This window comes from Drosophila nasuta, chromosome 3 (assembly GCF_023558535.2).
Source record: "Drosophila nasuta strain 15112-1781.00 chromosome 3, ASM2355853v1, whole genome shotgun sequence".
NCBI classification, from domain to species: Eukaryota; Metazoa; Arthropoda; class Insecta; order Diptera; family Drosophilidae; genus Drosophila; species Drosophila nasuta.
Genome location: NC_083457.1, coordinates 26,517,764 through 26,539,789, shown reverse-complemented (window position 1 = coordinate 26,539,789; position 22,026 = coordinate 26,517,764). Strand labels below are relative to the sequence as shown.

Here is a 22,026-nt window from a genome sequence, read left to right as displayed (position 1 = left end):
TTTGAAAACACATGTGAGAAAACTGTTATATTGCTTTCGACTTGGCAAAAAACTTTTAAATAACAACAAAAATATGTGTTTTGCAATATATCGATATATTGATATGAAGAGTGACCGTAAATTGTCAACCTTTCTTATCAGTGGAAATTTGTGTGGCAACGCTGGCCGTCATTTGTTTATTTTTGTTCGAGAAATAGAAATATTAAAAAAATAACATTTGACATGAATTCTAATGGAGACGAGCTGCATCCAAACTGGCGAGCACTGACTACACTGCATGTGCCATTAAAACGCTTTATACGCGCTGGCGCTGCTGAAGAGGCAAAGCAGCAACCTGAGAAGCATAAAATCGATGGCATCACTGGAGACGAAGTGCACCAGTTTTACCAGGAAGTTCTGGAGACGCCAGCAACCGCTAGAAAAGTAACCAAAAGTCCTTCAAGGCCTAAGGAACCCCCACAGTTGCCCTACGACAGAAATCGCTTCTTCCGCTTGGCCCAGAGTAACAATGTGAATGAATTGCGTAAAATGTGCATTGAGGAGGAGGCAGACTTAAACGCTTGTGATACTTATGGCTGGACAGCATTGATGATGGCAGCTTGTGAAGGCGCCACAAACTCTGTTGCCTGGTTACTGCAACTTGGTGCAAGTACTGAAATCAAAGACAGAAGCGGAAACACAGCTTTACAACTTGCAAAAAGGAAAAATCATGTAACTATTGTAGAATTACTGCAACAGGGAAATTCTGTTGATGCGACAGATGATGCAGTTGATGATGAATCTACAGCAATGACAACGCCATTCTTCTGCGACCTTTGCCAAAGGGATTACAAGGAGTCCAGCTGGCGCACACATCAAACATCCACCATACATCGTTTCAACAGTAAATCCCAAGTGACCGCCAACAAACTCCAAAAGTTCAACATTCCGGGCAAGAATCGCGGCCTGCAACTGATGGTGAAGCAGGGCTGGGACCGCGAACATGGCCTGGGACCAACACAAAGCGGACGCCTCTATCCGGTGAAGACGGTGCTGCGCAAGCAACGCACCGGATTGGGAATTGAACAATCCCCGGCGCGAGTGACACATTTTAATGCCTTTGACACGGAAGCCACAAGGCGACGCAGTGGGCAACAGCCACGACATCGCACACGCAACGAAATGAGGCAAGAGAAGTTACAAGCTTGGCGACAGGAACGCAGACTGCGGCATGAGTTGAGCTGATGTTGAAATTGTAAATAAACCACAAAATAATTCGCATTTGATTTCTGTTATGTTTGAATTTAGGCTAATGTCGCTGCAACACAACATTTTCGCGGTTGCCTAGGTCAGGGCAGCAAGCAAAAACACACCCACACACACACTGACACAACAAACATTTGTAGCACGTGTCGTGCTGACCTCCTCAGGCAAAAGCCGAGCTACGCGTTGCCTATGTGATGTTTTTTGGTTGGGGTGGACACACTGAACGTTAACAACCGTTGGCCGTTGCAGGCTGTTGCTTTTGTAGATTAAGAATGGTAGAGGGGTGGTAAGGTGCGGAAGGAGTGCTGCGTCGTGAAGTTTCCCCTGGAGTTGCGAAAGCGAAAGCTGTGTTTGCTTTACAGGCCAAAGGCTCCGCTCTCACCCTGCAGCTGCTGACACCGTTTTCGCTTTGCGCCTGCGCATCTTGCGCTGCTTAACCCCTTGAAGCCGGTGAGTATCCTTGAGGTATATAAAGCAAGTTTCCGAATTGTCAGTTCAGTTGCGTTCGGACTGTGGCTGTGTTTAGACGTGTTGTTTGGCTGCGTTTCGTCTGCTACGCCTGTGTTTAACTACTAAAAAGAAAAATCATAACCGTTGTGCGTGTTAAAATAATACAAAAAAATTCTTCTGCACGTAACGTACATAATTAAATTGAAAGTACGAAGGTCAGCTAGGTAAACGGTAAAAATGTAATTATTAAAACATGCTCACATGTGAGACGTATAATTATTAAGAGCATTCCGTTGTTATTCCTTGACAATTGCAAAGCAACTACTATTTAAATGGGGGCGACGCTAACGTTTTTTTTCCGTATTGGAATTGGGCATTTTTCGGTGTGGTAACACTGTTCTTACCCCAGTTTTGATCAACAGCTGTTCGGCGGCGCAAAAGCAAAGACAAAAGTAAAAAAGTAAAACGCAAAGCAAACGTTGGCGCTCGCTCAGCAAAGAAAAGAACATTAGCGTCGCATTTGTTGTGTTGTGCTTTTATTTGTGTTTGCGGCCCCAACGTGTTCGGTTTATGTTCCGCGGCAGCAGGCCACATTAAAATAAAATTCAATTTCATATCAATTAATAACTTAAATGCCGACGTTGTGTTTTATTTTGTGCGTTCAGCATTTTGTTGTGGCGTCGTGTGGCTTAGTGTAAATATTAAACAAACCAAAAAGAAAAGCAAGGTATGCAGATATACAATAAATATTACGCAAAACTTACAAAGTTAGCGACGGATAACAAAAAATTATCGAATCTAATTACAAAAATGTGAATTCGGCGGCAAAAACAAAATAAATGTTGTGCATATTATTTCGCGTCGTACACGCCATGTGATTTTTCGAGTGCGTGTGCATTGAACTTGACAACAATTGAATAATGCTAATAATATATATGGAGTATACACATACGCAATAAGAGTCTAGCTGTGTGTGTGTGTGTGTGAGGTGCTGCTGCTGTTGTTGCAAAATATTCAATGTATATTTGGTTTATGGTTTATTTCGGTAGAGCAAATACAAACGCATAGCGTTTATTTTCGTGTGTTTTGTTTGGTTTACAATATATGTACAAATGTACATGTGTATGTAGAATGTACCTTGGCTTTTTATCTCGCAATCTACGAACAGTCAGTGCGTGCTCTCCCGCCTCCTTTCCCACTCACTCTGCTGCTGCTGCTGTGCGATCAGAATGATGCCCTATGGACCGCTCGCTCTCCATGAACTTTGCGAGAGCCTTTCAATTCGTTTGATCTGTCATTGCATTTCCATCTCGTTTTCTCCACTTTACGCCGCAATCTCTCGCTCTCGCTCGTCACTTCACCCACATGTGACGCGTGCTCGCTCTCGTTTTAGCTACTGAGTGAGATGAATGCAATAGTGGGAGTGAGAGCGAGAGAGATGGCGAGTGGGAAGGGGGCGAATATACTCTGATCGTTGCATTGCAAATGCATTTTCTAATTTGCTTTCCTGTTTGATTTGAATTAATTTGTATACATTTTTAATGAAGGCAACGTTTTTAGTGTTTTTCCATCCATTTATTTTCATTGAATATTTGGTTATTTATATTTATGACCACAAAAGCGATTAAAATTAAAAACGTTTAAGTGTTGCCAAATTAACACTGCGGTTTAATAAATAACACTTCTCAATAGATTTTTACGATTATTATTGCTGGCAACATATATAAATATCATGAGATGTACTCTTTTTACACATATATTTTCTATATGTTTATGTAAACAAAATGTTAATGAGCAAAACTAACCATAAATTACGCACTTTATGTAGTGTGTGAGTTTTGTTTAAAAAAGGTTTACAGTCATATGCCTTATTTTTTTTTGTTAGTTCTTCTCAATCAACAAGGCCAAGAACCCACTTGGATATTACGTATACACCACATTATATAGTTCGTCTTCATGGAGGAGATCTTAAATAAAACACGTCAACTAATCTCGTAAATCTTTAATATCGTAAACCAAACAAATACGCGAAAAACAAGATCGAAAAGAACAAATGAAAATCCAAGATGTTTATTTTCATATGAAACAAAACGTAAAGTACTAAGTATACTACATGCATACTATATATTCAGTATATAGACTCAGGCACAATCACAAGTTGGGCGTACAAACAACATAATTGAGATAAATAATTCTTTTTTCGGCCAAAAAGTTGTTCCGGGTTATTGCCAGGGCCAACTCAACTGAATCTTTTCGACTTTAACTCGAAGCTGCTGAGTTTAACGGTTTCCTTTTGTGCTGCTCAAGACAACAACACTCAAGGAAAAAGACAAACAAATAAAGTAATTTGCAATAAAAAAAAAAAAAAAAATACAAAAATACAAGAAAAAATGCTAAATAAATACTAATTAAATGAAATTGAAATTCCACAATTGAGAAACGAAAAGGCGAAAAGCGCAAGTGGAAATAAATGAAAAAGTGCTTAAGAAATTGTATTTGCTTTTTTGGCTAATGAACCTTTGAAAATGTTGTAAAACCGTGTTAGTTTGTTTATCTAATCTAAAACTGTGTGAAATTAGCAATAACAATAAAAATAATAATAAAAACAATTATAAACAATAAGCTGGAACGAATCTAATAGACAAGCAGATAATAGAATTATACTACGCCAAACAACAATAACCAAATAACAACAACAACAACAACAAAACGAAAACAACAATAATTGCTATTTCAGCATTTTTCGACGCTTCGTTCGCATCGTTCCATTAAGCACGGCAAATGCCAGGAAAATCTTAAAGGTGAGTCGAGTACGAATAAAAGATTATGTATTTAAGCAAAATTGCGATGTGAAATGAAACGAAAGAATTCTCCTGTCTATCTGTCTGTCCCTGGCAAATGACTTGAACAGCTAGATAGTACAGTGTACTATATATAAATATGTATATAGAAGACTCGAGGCCAGTGCCTCCATTTGTGCAATTGGCAGCCTAATGGCACTGGCATAAATCTCTCACCTGCTAGAATTTTCTAATAACGCGAAAAGTGTTGCATACCCAGCAGCGCATGAAATGAGAAATTTGCAAAACTTTCAACATAAATTACTACATACAATTAGGCGCAAAGAACACACACTTATCCACACACACACACGCACATACACATTAACATTACATGCACGCGATGAGCGGCGCTTAAAGTTTACCAAAAAAAAAAATGTATAAAAGTTGCCCGAACTTTCCCTTTTTCCTTTTCCTTGGCACTTGGCGCTTTCCACTTTCCTTGCAAGTATCAGTCGTCGTGTCTGTTGCCTGCACATGGTAAATTAACAGAAATTAGTCCTGAAGTTTTGTTGCCAAACTCGACCAAAATTCTGCGGTGGCTTTTAGCTGATAAGGATCTTAAGCTTAATCAGCCGTAATTAATGTCAATAGCGTGGAATACAACTACTTGATAAATAGCAGCCATGAAATAATAGTCAAAGTCACTAAATTATGTATAAAGTGTAAATAATAAAACAAAGCGAAAGTTCTAATAAATTTTGATGCATATGAGAATAAGCTTAAAGTATTGAATGTGGATTAAAAAGTACGAAAAATTCAATCAACAATTTAATGTTTGTAGTTTGAAATTTATGGAAAAATAGTCTTTGTATATCAAGAAAGCTGTTATAAAAATTTAAAAGCTGATTAAAAAGCAAGTAAAATGTAAACAGCAATGAATGTTATTTTTATAACTTTTAGAGTTTTTTTTTATGGAAAAAACAACAATTCTTCGTGTTGATTAAAAGGCATTTAAATATTGAAAATTGAAAAAAAAATAATTTTAAATTTTCCTTCATTATATTGAATGCAAGTAAAATGCTATTTAATAAAATAAAAGCATTTAAGTTAAATCTTTGCAGTTTTCTTTTTAAAGAATGCTTGCATTATTTAATTTTATAACAATTTTATATTTTTCATTAGATAGAACTAGTTGCAATAATGCCTAAAAAGTCAATTTTAAAGCAAGAAAAATCTAAACAACAAATTTTATTAGTTCTTTTTAGTTTTTCTATAGAAAACAGTCATTATTCAGCTTGACTAAAAGGTATTTAAATATTAAAATTTAATTGATAGCTATGCAGTTACTTTATATTTTACCATCAACTAAAATATAGATAAAAAAATGAAATGCATTTCATTTAGAGCCTTTCTGCTTTTCTAATAAAATGCATTCAAGTTAAAAATGAAGAAATATTTTTGATAGTTTAGAGCAAGCTAAAAAGCTTAAAGTGAATTTTAAAGCGAAATGTAAGTAAAAAATTGAATGCATTTAACTCAGAATTTTTGCAGTTTTTAAGTTTAATCTATTGAAGTTTATTAAAAATGCATAAAACTTTAAAATTTAATTTAAAAGCAAGTTAAGTTTAAGCTTCAAAATTCATTCAAATTAGCATATTTGCAGTTATTCAATGCAAGTTTATATAAAAATTTGAAATTTTAGGCAATACAGAGCAAGCTTTAAATCAAAATATGACTTTCTCTTCTACTTTCTACATTTAATTTAAGCTAATAAAATGTGAACGACAATTTAAATTCTGTTCATTTAATTCTTTTACAATTGTCATGTATTTTCTATGGACAAAAATAACATTGAAGCAAGGAATTTAGCATTGATGTTAATAAAATATGTTTTGACACTTTCAAATATTATTTTGACAACACTTTTGTGTTACGCTTAAGGGAGAACAAAAAATGAAACGGCGATTTTGGAAATGAAAATCAAAGCCTTGACAATTCATTTTAATATTCAAATTTTGTTTGCAGTTCTGTCAAGATTTACACTCGTAGAGTTTTAACAAACGACTTGCGTATGTGATTTAGTGTTGCCTACTTGAAGGCGCACAAACTTTGCAGACGACTGTGCTCAAGGTCCTTTTGAAAATATTTGCATAAATTAGCCATTGTGTGTATAGTGTATGTGTGGGACTTGTTAAGACGCTGCTGCTTCAGCTGCTTGTTGAAAAACTTCTCGTCTGTTTGGGCCTTTTTTCGTATTCATTGTGCACGCCCAGCCATTCATTCATTCATTCAGCCAGTCTGGTGGCTTTGCTTATTGGTAGCCCAAATCATGCATACAATAACTTTAAATCATGTCAACAAACAGCAACAAAAAGCAACAAAAAAAATAATAATAGAAAGGAAAAGAACACTTTTAGGCCTTTGTGAGGCGAAAGTGTAAGGAACGTTGATTTCGTAGAATTTAAGGAACTTGCCTCAATCAATACTTTGAAAGGATTTTAATTGGTTTAGAAAGTGCACAAAGTACACAAAGTAACAACCAAAAAATTTCTTTTGAGTTAATTTAGTTTGCCCTTTGACTTTTATCAGATGCTGCCGCTGTGGCTGTTGCTGTTGCTGTGTTGCTGTTGATGGCATGTGGGTGGGTCGCTGTTTAAGGAACTTTATTATATTGCTCTCAGATTTATATTAATGTTTGTTGTTGGGCAAGTTAATTAGTTTTCATTATTACAAAGGTCGTTGAGCAACATTTTTCCATGAAAAGTCCTCTCAAAAAGCAAACTGTCAATTAATTATGAATTCCAGTCTCATCAGAATCCTCTTTTGTCAATATATAAAAATACATGCACACATATATATATATATATATATATATAACGCAGAGCCTAAAAAATACGATTTTTTGTGCGTATGTGTGTGTGCTGAAACTGGCCAAATTATTAACGTTCGATTGAGTTTCGACACTAATTTTCGTATATAAATAATATAAAATATATATATTCTAGTTTACTTTCACAATGCGAAAGGCGAAAAGCATTTGATTGAGCGTATAAAAGTGGCTTAGCTAGCGAGTCCTCAAATCCTCGGAGCCAAAAACCAAAGTCACAGTTGTGGCAGCAACAAAATCCATTGAAGCGCGAAATCAACTTAATGCAATAGACGACGACAAGAAGAAGAAGCAGAAGACGAAGAAGAAGAAGAAGCAGCAGAATACTGACAAAGCCGCAAGACAAACTCGTATACTCCCACATACGACTAAGCTCAAATATAGAATCCCTCACTCTCTCACTTTCTCTTACTCTTACTCTCTCAGTCAGCAAGCCACGTAAAACAAACATCTGCAGCTTATGTTGTGCTTAAGTATAGGTGTATGCGTATGTGTGTGTGTATGTGTGTGGGCGTTTATTCTATTCAAGTGGCCAGCTCACGTCATTGTCACAAATTCAACACGCTTATGTTGCTAGCATTAAGCCAAGTTAAGTAAAATTTTAGCAAGAACTCCACTTTTTGGGGTATTAATAAAACATTGCTCTGGATTTTTCAAGTTGTCAATATTCTCTGGGTTTTTTGCGATATATTTTTTGATTGCATTTCGAAGAAGCTGTCATAAGAATTTAATGCCGCCGTCACGCCATAAAAGCTCTACTCGAGGACAGTGCACTGCATTTTGCAGTCAAGTGTATTGGCTCGAAAAGCAAAGAAGCAAAAAAGAACACACGCATTTTCATATCGTTTGCCTCATTGCTATGCAAGCTGATAAACTTGAGACGACAACGACGACGACGACGACGACTACGTCGACAACTACTAGTCGACAACAAGGCGCAATAAAAACAAACACACAGACAGACAGTCAGACAGACAAACAAATAGACAGACAAACTGGAAGGAGAAAGAACAGGGCGCGACGTCAGCGTCATGAGAAGAACAGCGAACAGCTAAGCTAAGCGGCAGCTGACAGGGCAAACATAGAAATTTTTCAAGGTACACACGTTTTGAATGTCAGCTAAAGTCAGTATTTTGTGATTTAGATAAAACTCGAAAAATAATAAGATATTTTCGCCTTGCGTCACAGCAAGCCGCAATTAAAACTGTTTCATTCTGTTTGTGTTTATACGAGAGTAGTTCAGCATTTAAAACTTTTGGGAGAAGTTCGCAAAAACTTGAAATGTTTACAACTACATAACTTATGCACATCTATAATATGTATACTAAGTTGTTTGCAAAATTCATCAAATTTGAATTTATTCTCAGTCAACAAAGTATGATCACACGGCGTATGCGCAATAAAACAAATTTATTGCACAGCGCTGCTGACAGCGATGAGTGAGAAAATTGTGATATATGTTCGAGTAAAAACGTAAACGAAAAATTTCACTTTCCATCCGAAAATGTTGTAAGTGCTTCGCAGAAATTTGTTGATGCATGGCCAATTGCATAGTCATGATTTCAAATTGAATACTTAAATGCAACTGCAAAAATCAGATTCAACTGCTGCTACTGCTGCTATGAAATGTTGGCGATAAGCGACGAGAGAATGTGTTGTAAAACTGCTGTTTATGGCCCAGAGGCAATAAAAACAGATTGTTTAATGTTAAAATGCCCAAGCGTTCACATGATAAATAAATATTAGTTAATTATGGCAATTGAGGCTCGCTCAAAGCCTTTTACTTGGATCATATGAAAATTGTAAATAAATTAACGAATTGATGTGCGTTAAGTTGATGCCAAATTGCGAGTGACATGGCAATATTTGAAAATGCGGGGGTGGTCGGGCTGCCGTAATTCGATTGTGTGATATTTGCATATTAAGTATACGCACTGCTGACCGCACACAATAACATCAAATGCCAATAAACCCACTAGGATTCAGCCTCCCATTTTTGGGGACTAGTATCAGTTTCGTTTCCACAATAAATACGAACCCCATAAATATTGATGCCCAAATGACGTTAATGAACACAATAGAGAGAGCGAGAGAGAGTGAGCTGGTGGCTGCATTTGTATCTGTCCGAAGGACAACACACAAACACGCACACACAATTTGTGTGACAACATCTTCTGTCTGTTCTGTATTATTGCCAGTCATATACTGCAGATGGTTCAAGCTCGTTACCCCATTCGTAGCCACATGTTTGCTTGGTCATGTACATACTTACAGTTTGATGGCAACTGCAAGTTTTTCATTGGCATCTTATTAGCCAAATGTTTGCCTACGTCTTCTAACGCTTGTATTGATTTTGAGCTGCAGCCAAAATGTGTGCCAAAATGCATGCGACAGCTGAAGGCCAAAAACCGAAAGTGAATTTCATGGCAACATGTTGACATAGGCGCCCCCAAAAGTATACTATAAATTTTTGGATCTGGCCACAAAAATGCGATTATCGCAGTCATACATTAAATTGCGGCTTGATACGCACATTTTTGCAGCTGCCATTGTTAAGATAGATGCTTTCTGCTACTAAAGAACTTTGTGTGAATTAACAATTTATGAGCGGCTTGGGCACGTTTATACTCTCTATACATTTACGACATTTGCTAGCGCAAAATGTTTACAACTTCATCGCTTTTCGATGCGCTTTAAAACAAAATTTGTCGCATGTCATAAACACGAGTCTTGATTTTGCACATTCATTTTTTTTAATACCTTTCGCAGAGGCGAGTCTTAAATTTTTAATGAAACACAAACATATTTTGTAATGGCTTCTCTTTTTTTTTTTTTTTGTTTGCCCCACTCGTGTTTGTGCTTATAAAACATTTCGAGGCTCTGAATATCTGTTGTAAATATGAGTGCAAATCCTCGTGTATTGTTGACTCATGCCAAACAGTAACCGAACCGACCATTTAACTGTCCCACCACCCACTTTTCGTTTCTGTTTTGTGTTTTGTGAATGGCCAAGTGGGCAAATTGGCTCTTTGTGTTTTGGGGTCTGGTTTTGTCTGCCCCTTTGGGTATCGTTTGCTATGCTTGCCCCCCTGTGTGATGCGTTAGTGTTGCGGAAATACATACGGAGTATATGAAATTAATTCTCGTGTTATTGCAACTTAACATTCAAATGGAATTCATCAAAGCTACACAAAGTTCAAAAAGATCTTTGCATTCCTTGTTGTTTTTTTTTTAAATTGTGCGCCTGGTTTACAATTGAATATTTGCACAGACACACACACACACACACAAACATTTTTTGTTAAGCAGCTTAGTTTTGACCAAACCGGCTTAAAGCATTACGTCACTCAACTCTCCACGTGAAGTTTTGGATTGTACACACCCATTAAGCAGTTGTCACGGCAAAGTCAGCAAAGCAAAGCCCAAATGTGAAAAATTCTCTCTTCTTTTCTCCTTTTTTTCTTTTTTTCTGTGTTGTTCAGAAAACAAGAAACACAAGAAGTTTGCAGCCCAGTTACGTGCTCGTTTTGGCCAAAAAGTGCCAAACTTTTCTATTTACCACAAGATTGTGAAAAGCAACGAACATTGCACCGAATTCACTGCTGGCACCTAGAATACTCTGTAGAATTTTCTGACTTGGCAAAAGACACCCAAAAGTTAGTTGAAATGAATAGCTTATATTACTGCTTTGCACTTTGTAAACAGGGTATAAAGGACATGGCTGACAACGTCTTATTTTATAGTCGTCGACCTGACATTGCCAGTGCAAGCGAATCAGGTCAAATTAAATTTTTTTTGGGAATTTATTTATGCACGTGCCCCACAACAAGCGAGAAAGCAGACACCAAACTTCGTTTGGAGCGGCTGGAAAAACCGCATACAAAAATATGCCATTTGCATTTCTATTTTCTTTGCATTTCAATTTTGACTTTTTTCCAAAATATTTAGATAGTTGAATGTCATTTGCATTTATTGTGAAAGCAATTTGGGTTTGATTTAACAAATATTATAAGATAGTCTGTTACTTAATAAGATAGTAGGCGCCCATATGTGTAGATACACTTTATTAGAAAATCCGATAATTACAAGTGCACATGTTGTAAAGAGAACAAAAGAAAACAAGAAAAGATAAAACAATGTGTGGAATATAATATACAATTTGGCAATCATTTCATTTTCATTCATTTGATGTTTTTTTGGCAATGTTTTTCGTTATTGTTTTTTGGGCAACCTTCAAAAGCCTTGCCAGCCGCAGTTTTGAGATTCATTTTCATTTTCATTTCGTTTGTTGCAGTTTCGTGCGCCATATTACACTTGTATTCGCATGTTTTCCTCTTGTTTTATGTGTGTTTTTTCACCCACTAGCTATAGGGCAAAAGGGTATTATATCTTTGTGCCGACAGGAAATGTCTGTATTAAAGCGAAAGTGGCATCTTGATTTTGATCAGCATCAACAGCTGATCTCAAGTGTAGTAAAGTATTTAAAAAATAATTGTATGCGGCAAAAACTGGCTAAGAGGTCGAATTTTTATAGGGTTAGTGGACTATCTGGTATATTTTGTTCTCTATAGTATATTTGAAATGTAGTACTATACCGCTTATATCTTTTAGTATATTTTGATTGCTTCTACATGCCGCTGTCCCCCTTATACGTATCTATTTTGTAGTATATTTTAGTACTTTTCAGTATAAAATTAATCATCTACTTTAACTTAACAGAAATTGGAAAGCGGGTACTTCGCAGTCGAGTACGCTAGCCTGTAGCTTTCTTTCTTATTTTATGTTTTTTCTTTTTTTTTTGTAAGGCGTTGTAAGGGCGTATCTATGGGGCAGCTGCAGCAGCCGGAGGTCAGCTATGTTGCACGTCCATTTGTGTGTGTGCTAGAGTGTGTGTGCGTGACTTTTCATGCCACGTGATTAACTTGCATGACTCTTAATGTCAGCGCTGTGCCCATTCCCGTTTACTTTGTGGTTGTATGTGTGTAACTGTGAGTTGGCCATATGCAAATGACCATGAGTTGGCCAGGCCAGAACCGACTAGGGGACCAGGTCCAGTCTCGGTCTCGGTCTCGGTGTCGATCCAATGCGCCGCGTGTTTGCATGTTATAAATACTTTCAGTTTTGTTTATGGCTCTCCAACAACTTGCATATTACACTCGCATATACACACACACACCACACACACATATTTGTAGGTGTGCGCGACTCTGCGTGAATGCGAATTTAACGCTCTTTACCTGCGGGCTTTCATAACTGAGATTGCAAAACTGTTAAACCTTGTGGAGCTTTGTTATTTTTTTCCCATTTTTTGTGTGTTTGGCTTTCTCTTAGTTTTCCACTCTTTTTATGATTGTTTTCTTTTTCAGTAATTATAATTTGCTGCGCGCGAAAGCATGCTACAACAAATTTGTAACACTTTTGAAGAGCTTAGTTTTGCCAGTGCTTGTCAAACTGTGGCGATAAACAGCGGCCAACAAAGTCAATCGTCAGCTGGCCAGCAAACGCATTGCAACAGTTTTGCGGCCACAACGTCGCAACCCTGGAGACACTTAGTGCTGTTGCACCACAACCACACACACATACACACACACACAGAGTGTGTGACTAACTGTGCAGCTGCCACGTTCACAACAATAACTTCAGTCTGCGGCAGCTACTCTGTGACAGCTGGGCAAATTGTTTGGGGTCGGGGGTCACAGACAGACAGTTTATTGTTGTAGTTGTTGTTGTGGTTGAGTTGTTGCTCGTCTCTGCTGCGAGTACTTCACGTTCCTGCACATTGTCATGTGTGTGCTGCATATGCAAATTAGCTAACTTTCGCCACTTGGCGGTACAATGTGCAGGGTCCTTGAGGTGCTGCTGCTGTTGCTTCGCCTGTTCTGGCGTTTATTGATTGCTGTTCAGCTGACGCCTTTTGTAGCTGTTTAACACGGCCAAAGTGTGTGAGTGTTTAGAAAACGTGCCGTTAATGCAGACAAATCGTTTCATTATTGCTGTTTGCTATTTATAGGCAAACCTTTTTCGCCAAAGACGCAGCTGCTTAGCACATTAGTTTTGTTTCTCCTTCTCCGAATCCGTGTGCTGCTGTTCATTCAAATTGTCATCAGCTAGCGTAGTGTTTGTGTGTGTCATTAGCTTTTAGCTAGGTTTATTTAGCGATAAGCTTTGCGTTAATTGCATGTGACATTATGGCTGCGGGCATTGTTATCCACATCTGCATTGCCATTGGCCAAATGGCTGGCCATTAACCGCTTCGTGTTGCGACAACACGAATAAAATCAATACACAACACATTTTATAAATAAATCGTGTGATTATGATCGACAACGAGCAAAAAGCACAAAATACGAAATACGAAACACAAAACACAAAACATGTTGTTTCAACCTTGTCGGAATTCCATTAAATTTAAGCCTTATTTGCCCCGAGTTGAACAATGGTCGAAATAGTTGGAAATAAATGCATAGCAGGACATCTTAATCTTGAGCTACTCGCAGCGAATAAGCCGCATTTTTAGTGCAAAAGGGAGATGAGCGGAAAAAGGAGAAAGGCAAGAAGCGAGAGGCCACTCCATTAGACTTAATCTGTGTGCATTACGGTCGTGCACTGTGCCACTTTCCGTGTTGTTTTCGCTGTCACGGTCATGGCGCGGCGCACGAAAGTATGCAACGTAATTTTTTATGCCAGCCATAATAATAATGAAATCAGAAAAAGCCAAACAAATGGGCACATAAAGTAAACAGCATGCGTCCAACTGGGACAACACACAACAATAATATACCATAGACCATAAATAAACGACGCAGACAACCAACATTGTAAATTGTACACAATACATTTTCGCACGGCAGTTTATTGAACTTGTGTGTACTTGTTAAGGGTACTTGAGAGCCAAAAGCTTGCGGTGGCCAAATTTGCCAGGTGCATATCAACTTGCGTCTTGCGGTTTGCTTAATCAGTTCAAAATCTTGTTTAATTGCATGCGACAGTCTTCAGAGTTGCAACAGCTGCTGCTGATTTTGCTGTTGCTGTTGCTGCTGGTGGTCGAGTCATGCGGCATTTGCCCCATTATGATAATGAACTTGCCGCCGTTGCAGCTGCGAGGGAAAGCATAATTGCTGCACTGAGCACTTAGAGCGAGAAATATGCAACAAAAAAACGTATTTTTAAAGTTGTGCAATTCATTAAGGGGGATGGAACAGACAATCTAAATGCGAAGGTGGCGCCATAATGCAACACGACAATGTCGACTAATTGAGCATCGTTAGGGGGCCGTGGGGCATGGGGCATGGGGCATGTGGCTGCTTGCTGCCTGCTGTTTCTGCACCTGGCAGTGACACATGCGATAGCCTTGTTCCTGCTTGAGTTGTTCTTGTTCTTCGTCTTTCACTCTACCATTGGAGCTGCCTTTTGTGCTACATAATATTAAAGTCTTCTTCGCATGGGCGCATAAATTAAATGAGCTTCGAGTTCGAGTTATTGTTGCTGTTGTAGTTACCCGGCTGCTGCTACAAAAATTGTTGAGATTGTCCGTTGTATGCTCGCAGTGCGCACAGCAAATGTCGATTCAGATAATATTACGTATACGTACTCGTATACTTTTTCACAGCACGATAACTGCGTGGGCTATTGTGTGGGAGTGAGTGTGAGTGTGTGCATGTGTGTGTGTGTGTGTGTGGGTGAGCTCGAGAACTTTTGCAGCATTTGTCGAGCATTAGACGCAATGGCTTCAATTTGTCGTCGTCTGCTTTATGCGCACCTTTCGGATATACGTATAATAATACAAAAAGAAAAAAATACATTTTCTTTTCATTTTCATTCTTCGCTACACAAATTTTTTTCCTGCTGGCTTTCAATGAATTTAATTTTGTTCTATGGCCATTAATTTTTGACTGCGTTTGCTTGTTTCCATTTTGAAAAGGATTAGTGGTGAATTATGCTCGGGTTGAAACAATATATACAAAAGCAGCAAAATTTTAATTATAATAAGTGAAAATGCTGCACCTGGAAATACGTAAAAAATTCTAGATAAATCACAGTAAACTTAAGCAATTGCTTCCAATTTAAATAATTTATAGAAATGCGTTACAAATCAGTTGGTGTTATTGAAATTATTTGATTTAGTAGTCGGTTGACTAGACACAAGTATATATTAGTTTTTCATTTACACAAAATGCTTACACACTTTCTGAGGGGATTGCCTCTCTTGCGCACCGTGACAAGGAATGCAAGCAAGACACCACCCAAGGATGTCCCAAAGACACCTGCCAAGGATGCCCCAAAAACTCCTCCGAAGGATGCGAAGACACCAGCAGCTGCAGCTGCGCCTGAGAAGAAAGATGCGGTAAAGAAAAATGCTCCTCCCGAGGGCATGCTAACGAATACGAAAACCGAATTTGGACCACTCAAAGATTGCGATCGCCTCTTTCAAAATCTCTACGGACGCCACGATTGGCGTCTCAAGGGCGCCTGCAAACGTGGCGATTGGTATCGCACAGCAGATCTGCTCGAGATGGGTCCCGATTGGATACACGACGAGGTGAAGCGCAGTGGATTGCGTGGACGCGGTGGCGCTGGCTACTTTTCAGCCACCAAATGGAATTATTTGAAGAGCGTCAAGGCCGACAATAAAGTGATTATTATCAATTGTGCCGAAGGTGAGCCGGGCACTTGCAAAGATCGCGAGATACTGCGTCATGAGCCGCATAAAATCATCGAAGGCGCCTTGTTGGCTGGCTTCACCATGGGCTGTGAGAAGTGCATCGTGTATGTGCGCAATCGTTTCTACAATGAGGCATGCAACCTGCAGTTTGCCATTGCCGAGGCGTATCGTTACGGTTTGCTCGGTTGCAATGCCTGTGACACTGGCATCAAGTTTGACATGATGATGCAGCGCGGCGATCGTTATTTGACCGGCGAGGAGACAGCGCTCGTCAATTGTCTGATGGGCAAGATGGGCAGACCACGACGTCGTCCGCCATATCTGCACGAGAAGGGTTACTTTGATCATCCCTCGGTGGTGCTGAATGCCGAGAGTGTGGCTGTGGTGCCAACCATCTTGCGACGTGGCGCCAAGTGGTGGACAGGCTTGGGCAGAAATTCGAATTCGGGTACGAAAATATTCAATATCAGCGGACATGTTGTGAATCCGTGCACCGTGGAGGAGGAAATGTCGATGCCGTTGCGTGATGTGATTGAGATGCATGCCGGCGGCGTTTGCGGCGGTTGGAGCAATCTATTGGGCGTCTTTCCGGGTGGTTTGTCCACCCCATTTGTGGGTCAATGTTCTGCCGACGATGTGCTATTGGATTTCGATTGCTTGCAGTCGATTAATAGCAGCTTGGGCACCGGCGGCATCATTGTCGTCTGTCAGGATTGTGATCCGTTGCTCGTGATGCAGCGTTCCATCGAGTTCTACATGAAGCAGACGTGCAAACAGTGCACGCCGTGTCGGGATGGTGCCATTTGGTTGCCCGAGATCTTTAAGAGCTTTAGCAAGGGAGAATCGCATCCGCATATGATTCAGTTTGTGGACACGATTCAACAGAAGATGCGTGGTGGCAGCTGCATTTGTGCCTTGGCCGAGTCACAGGCGAATGTTGCTGTAGGTTTGATTCAGCAATTTTGTCCACTTATCGAACAGCGTATTCTGGAGTATGGATCAAATTGTTGACAGTTCTGACTCTGAGTATGTGTGAGTGTCTGTTTGTTTGCCCAATAAATTGAATTTGAATTGCATATTGATTGGATGAGCATAACACAGGGCACCTGTTTTGTTAGCCAGCCAGTGAGCCAGTCAGCTAGCGTGTATCCTTGGCCGCATTTTCTGCGACTTCCTGGCATTTGAATGTCACACGTGCCATTGACGGAAATGACAGACAAACAGCCAGTCACTCAGGCAGCCGTCAGCCAGGGGCAAGGATGATGCCTGTGTGAGTTTCTGTTAAATGGCTACTCGAAGACTCAAGCTGTCGTTGATATCCTTTGCCATTCTTGCTTGCTCTTGTCGCTTCTCGTTAGTTTGCCAGAGTTTTATAGCGTATTTGTGCTCAATGAATGCGCTATTATCACACTGGGTTGAACGAAACTATTTGAAAAAACAGCCATGAAGAATGCTAGAGTCAAGTGGTGACACTAAGAGACCTGTTCACAAGAGTTTAACTGTGTAATTCTCAAAGTCATTGTTATGCAGATTGCATTTAGATTGATTTAAGTGTGAGTGCAATTTTATTACGATATAACTATTTTTGTGGTAACTGATATAATAATTGGCAATGAATTTTTATACTCGTTATCAAGGAGTATATACAAATTGTAGAAGATATTTAAGAACTAATTTTATTTGAACGGCAAAAATGGTTGCTTCTATCTGGTTTTTCAATATACCAAATGTTATCATCAGTATATTTTAGCATTAATTTGGTTTACTTTAAGAATGGTCTAGTCAGTATATTTTATTATTTTTAAGTATATTAATATAGTATATTTCAAGAATAATGCGTGACGAAAGCGGCAGCTTATATCTAGTCTTACAATATACCAAATATAAGCGTCAGTATATTTTAGCGTTTGTGTGCATATTTTGAGTACAATACCATATCGATATACCAAATATAGCTTTAAGTACATTGCAGTAGTTTGGTATATTAATTCGGTATATTTTAAGAATAATACCAGGAATAGACAACAGGTATCTCGAACACACTTGACTGTAGTTTTACTACTTGTTCTAACTGCAAAACTTTCATTCACATTTCACTTTCGATAAACTTAATAGAGCTCTTACAAAGGCAAACAGGTTTAAAAAAGGTGAAAAAGTGCTGCAGGACATCAATTAAACCTATATTTAATAATCCTTTTGATGAATTTTTGAGTGTTCAGTGATTTTGCGTGTAATCGATTACCTGCCATAACCTCTTTTATTTTAATGGCTTTAAATGAAGTTTCCTGTTTTCCATATTGCCACTGGCGATAGTTCATTAGCAGAACAGGATATTTAACAGGATGTGGGGAGAAGGAAGAGCACAAATGTGAAATTCAAGTGAAGTACTATTATGAAAGTATCGCAATGCTGAAGGATGCTTTGTTGGGCTGAAACAAACACTAAGCCATTTGTCTGCAGCTAAACGATAAACACACAACGAGACTGTGTTTCTACTTTTCTCTCTGCCTCTGTCTCTGTTGGACTTTTATCCTTCTTGTTGGCCAGCTGGTTTAGGTCAATATGTAATCAGGTTTCGACAGCAGTACACATCCATTACCATTGACCTTTTTTTTTGTTTGCCACTGCTAATTTGCTGCTAAGCGCTTTTGACCAACCAGCTATAAAAACTACACATCACTCTTACGACCTCTTCTTTGTTGGTGCGTTTGTGTGTGTGTGTGTGTGTGTGTGTGAAAGTGTGTGTCTAGGGCATGTGTATTGTAGTTGACAATTGGTTCGGCTCATTTTTCATGAGAAGCTGAAGTCTTATCTCAATTACGAATTCATTCATACAGACAGCTGAGCACACTTGACAGTTGATGACGTTTTGTGGCTCAAACTCAACTCAGATGTTGCCTCCAACTGTGTCCTGTCTATCTTCTCTGACTGATTGTCAGTCTTGCCTTAGTGTTGCCAACTAATTGCACAAAAGAAGCATAAAACAAACAACCAAAAAAAGGCTAGAATGTGCCTAAAATTAGAAGGAAAAATAAGACAATTATTATTTTAATGGAATAGGTTTGGGTGGTAATTTGAATTGTTTAAATGGTTATAAGAAGTTCTTAACCTTATTTTTGTAGCAGCTACTTTTCTGTTGATGATTTTAGACTATGAACTAATAATTGTTAGATAATTGAACCTTCCGAACTTTAAAGCATAATAGCTAGAGAGTAAGTTAACATAATTTATGTCAATGAAATATATGGCAAGAATCTAACGTTTGGGAATAAGAGTTAAATTCCCACCTATCTTAAAAGTTAAAAATTAAAGGTTTCCTCATAAAAATACAATCTAAAGGACACATTTTTGCACTCTTCTAAAAAGAAGTTACACATACCCCCATCCGAAAATTTCTAAACTTCTAAACTTTTCCAACCCCCAAATCTTTAAAAAATACGAAAAATACTTTAAAATTCGTTACGGCTGAAGCACTTGAAATCCATAGAAATCTAACCGGAAAATAGCTGAGTTGAAAACACTGTTTTTACCCCATCACACACACATCATGACCACGGTTAGACAACTAAAGTGAGAAATCTGTAAAAAACGTGACGTAAATGCGGGCTTGTGAGTACGCAACCATCACTATACTCTTTATATAATATATGAATTTCACACTCGGCTACTGCTTTTCTGCTCCTTTCATGTCCTTTTACGCGCGTTATTGTTGGCTGACTGACTGATTGTGCTAACTACTCACCCGCAGGCAGCCAGGCATCGGCGTCGTCGTTGTCGTCAATCACTGAAACTGAGGTTGCGACATTGCATTGCGAAATTGCCGATGAAAGTGCTACATAAGAAGAAGAAGCAGCACTGCAAAGTTCGAAAGTTTCTTTATAAGTTACCTTTAAGTTGAACTAGCTAGTTGACAAGGAGAGGTCGGCTTGAGGTTCGTTGTGAGAGGTTGTTCATGGTTCGCTAGCGGCACTTTTGTTGCTTTGATGCGGTATTTGAGCAACGCGTTGAATGATGTATTAAGTTTTCGTAAAGCGAATTTGAATAATACAATTGCCACATAATGGCTTTCAGTTGCACGGCGTATAAAATATGTGTCATGCAGCGACAGTTAGAATTTTGGTTTCGATTCAAGTGCGAGTAACAACCACCTGTGAAAAAGTGTAGCATACTTTACAGCGCAGCATAAGCTCAGGCTCAATGCCAGGATGAACGTTGAGTATCTCTGCTTATTGCTTATTTTATCTCTGCTTGAGACTCTCAGTTTTGTGCCTCACACATCGACGGGCACGCAATTGCTTATTAAAGTCAAATTAGAACTTTGAGCAATCATTAGAGTAGAGAGAAAAGAAAAGGCACAAAACTTAGTTATCCAAAATAACGACAGCCGACGACGACGACGACGAGTACGTGTCTGCACAATATTAAAATGTCTTTTGTTCATGCATAAATTTAATGGGCTGTTATCTTAATTTTGTGCCTAACTGACTGCACAAAAGTTAATCACATACGTTCGCTGCTCCTGAGGCGTATTTAAGTATTGATTTTGGCTTGATACTGAGCTGTGGGGAGAATAAAAGAATGAGAGTCTGTACTCTGACTTCTGTGAGCATATCCTTGAGTCGCATGGCCAGTGGATTATAATACGCACATAATCTCAAATGAAAGCGAATTTCTTGAATTCCGCAAATTAAGGCAGCTCAGCGGCGGCGGCGGCGGCGTCGGCGGCAACAGCTACAACAAAAATAACATACGAAAAACTTGGCATTTTCTTTCACGTTACACGTTTTCTTTGCTTTTCATACCCTGCCGCCAAGCTGCTTGAGAGATTGGGTATGCAGTAAGCAGTCTGACTGACCTTTGTGTGTATTTTAGTGTGTTTTTTGATTGACAGCAGCGGGGCAGCATTTGTCAGTGATTACCTTCTGTCAGTTTTCTGTGTGCGTTCGTCTGAGAGAAGAGCCAGAGTCTGCAAATTTAAACTGACATGTGTAAAATTAGATTATAATACAAAGGTAAAGAATGGGTAATTTTAAAGTCGTTATAATTAAAAATTGCTATGGTTTAAGTGTTTCTGCTTCCTAGGTGTTGACTACTGCCAGGGCATCCCTTTAGTCAGTTACATTTTGAGGGTTTTTTTGTTTTTTGTTTTATTTGATGTTCCACTTGTTTGTTTCTTGCACTCTGTATTGTGGCGCTTGTGATTCAAGCTAAGCTGTTGAAATGCTTGGCATAACTTTTACTGCTTGCTGTTGCTGTTGCTGCTGTCACTGCGAATATTTCTTTTATTTCAAATTTCAGCGGCATTCGGAGGGAGCAACATTTGTCGCGTCTTGTTTTCTTGTTTCTTGGCCTTGCGCGAACTCTCACAGCATCTCTCTGCCCCACATCTCAGTTTTCTTCTTTCGCTGACTGTGTCTCAATGTATTTGTCTTTGTATTCCACTTACTGCAAATGAAGCTATGCGTGGGCAACTTGAGCTAGCGACTGGCCATGTGTCAGTCTAGCACATTTGCTGTCGCCTTCGTTGCAAGCGAATGCGGGCGGGCAACAACATTTCACATATCTTTTTATACCCGTTACCCTTAGGGTAGAAGGGTATTATAACTTTGGGCTGACAAAAAATGTATGTAACTGGCAGAAGAAGCCATCTTCGAACACATAAAGTATATACATATGATCAGCGTCAACAGCCGAGACGATATAGACATGTCCGTCTGTCCGTCGTAGATCTCAGAGACTATAAGTGATAAAGAAAGTTCGTGTTTGATTCAATTTTTATCGAATAACAATCGAAGTTTTTAAGCTATAATAGCGATTTTTAGTACTTACAATAATAACTGTAGTCTTTAAAATTTTTATGAGATCAGATACAAATGTTAGAAGTTATTAATGAAATACTTTTGTATTGTCAAACGCCTAATTACTACGCTGTCAATCTGGTATATTTTACACTCTAGGGTAAATTTTGAATTTAGTATTATATCAATATACCTTTTAGT

The 22,026-nt window shown here is 38.7% G+C and overlaps 3 protein-coding genes across 5 annotated transcripts in view; all 3 read left to right on the top strand.

The window, feature by feature from the left end:
• Positions 1–141: 141 nt before the first annotated feature.
• LOC132793522 (G patch domain and ankyrin repeat-containing protein 1 homolog) lies at positions 142–1,254 on the top strand. Its single transcript, XM_060803483.1, has one exon. It carries the CDS (start codon positions 223–225, stop codon positions 1,222–1,224), a length of 1,002 nt encoding a protein of 333 aa, XP_060659466.1. The 5' UTR covers positions 142–222; the 3' UTR covers positions 1,225–1,254.
• Positions 1,255–2,197: 943 nt separating this feature from the next.
• LOC132793008 (transient receptor potential cation channel trpm) overlaps positions 2,198–22,026 on the top strand; it is a 60,067-nt gene continuing 40,238 nt past the window's right edge. The window contains exons 1-2 of one of the 3 annotated variants that reach the window (XM_060802578.1): positions 2,198–2,422; positions 4,275–4,496. The gene's annotated coding sequence lies outside the window, so the exon portion shown is untranslated. Of the gene's footprint in view, positions 2,423–3,676; positions 4,497–22,026 lie in introns of those variants that run through there. The other 2 variants (XM_060802577.1, XM_060802583.1) reach the window with 2 other exon arrangements.
• On the top strand, positions 15,460–17,103 carry LOC132792424 (NADH dehydrogenase [ubiquinone] flavoprotein 1, mitochondrial). The gene has a single exon (XM_060801802.1). It carries the CDS (start codon positions 15,539–15,541, stop codon positions 17,036–17,038), a length of 1,500 nt encoding a protein of 499 aa, XP_060657785.1. The 5' UTR covers positions 15,460–15,538; the 3' UTR covers positions 17,039–17,103.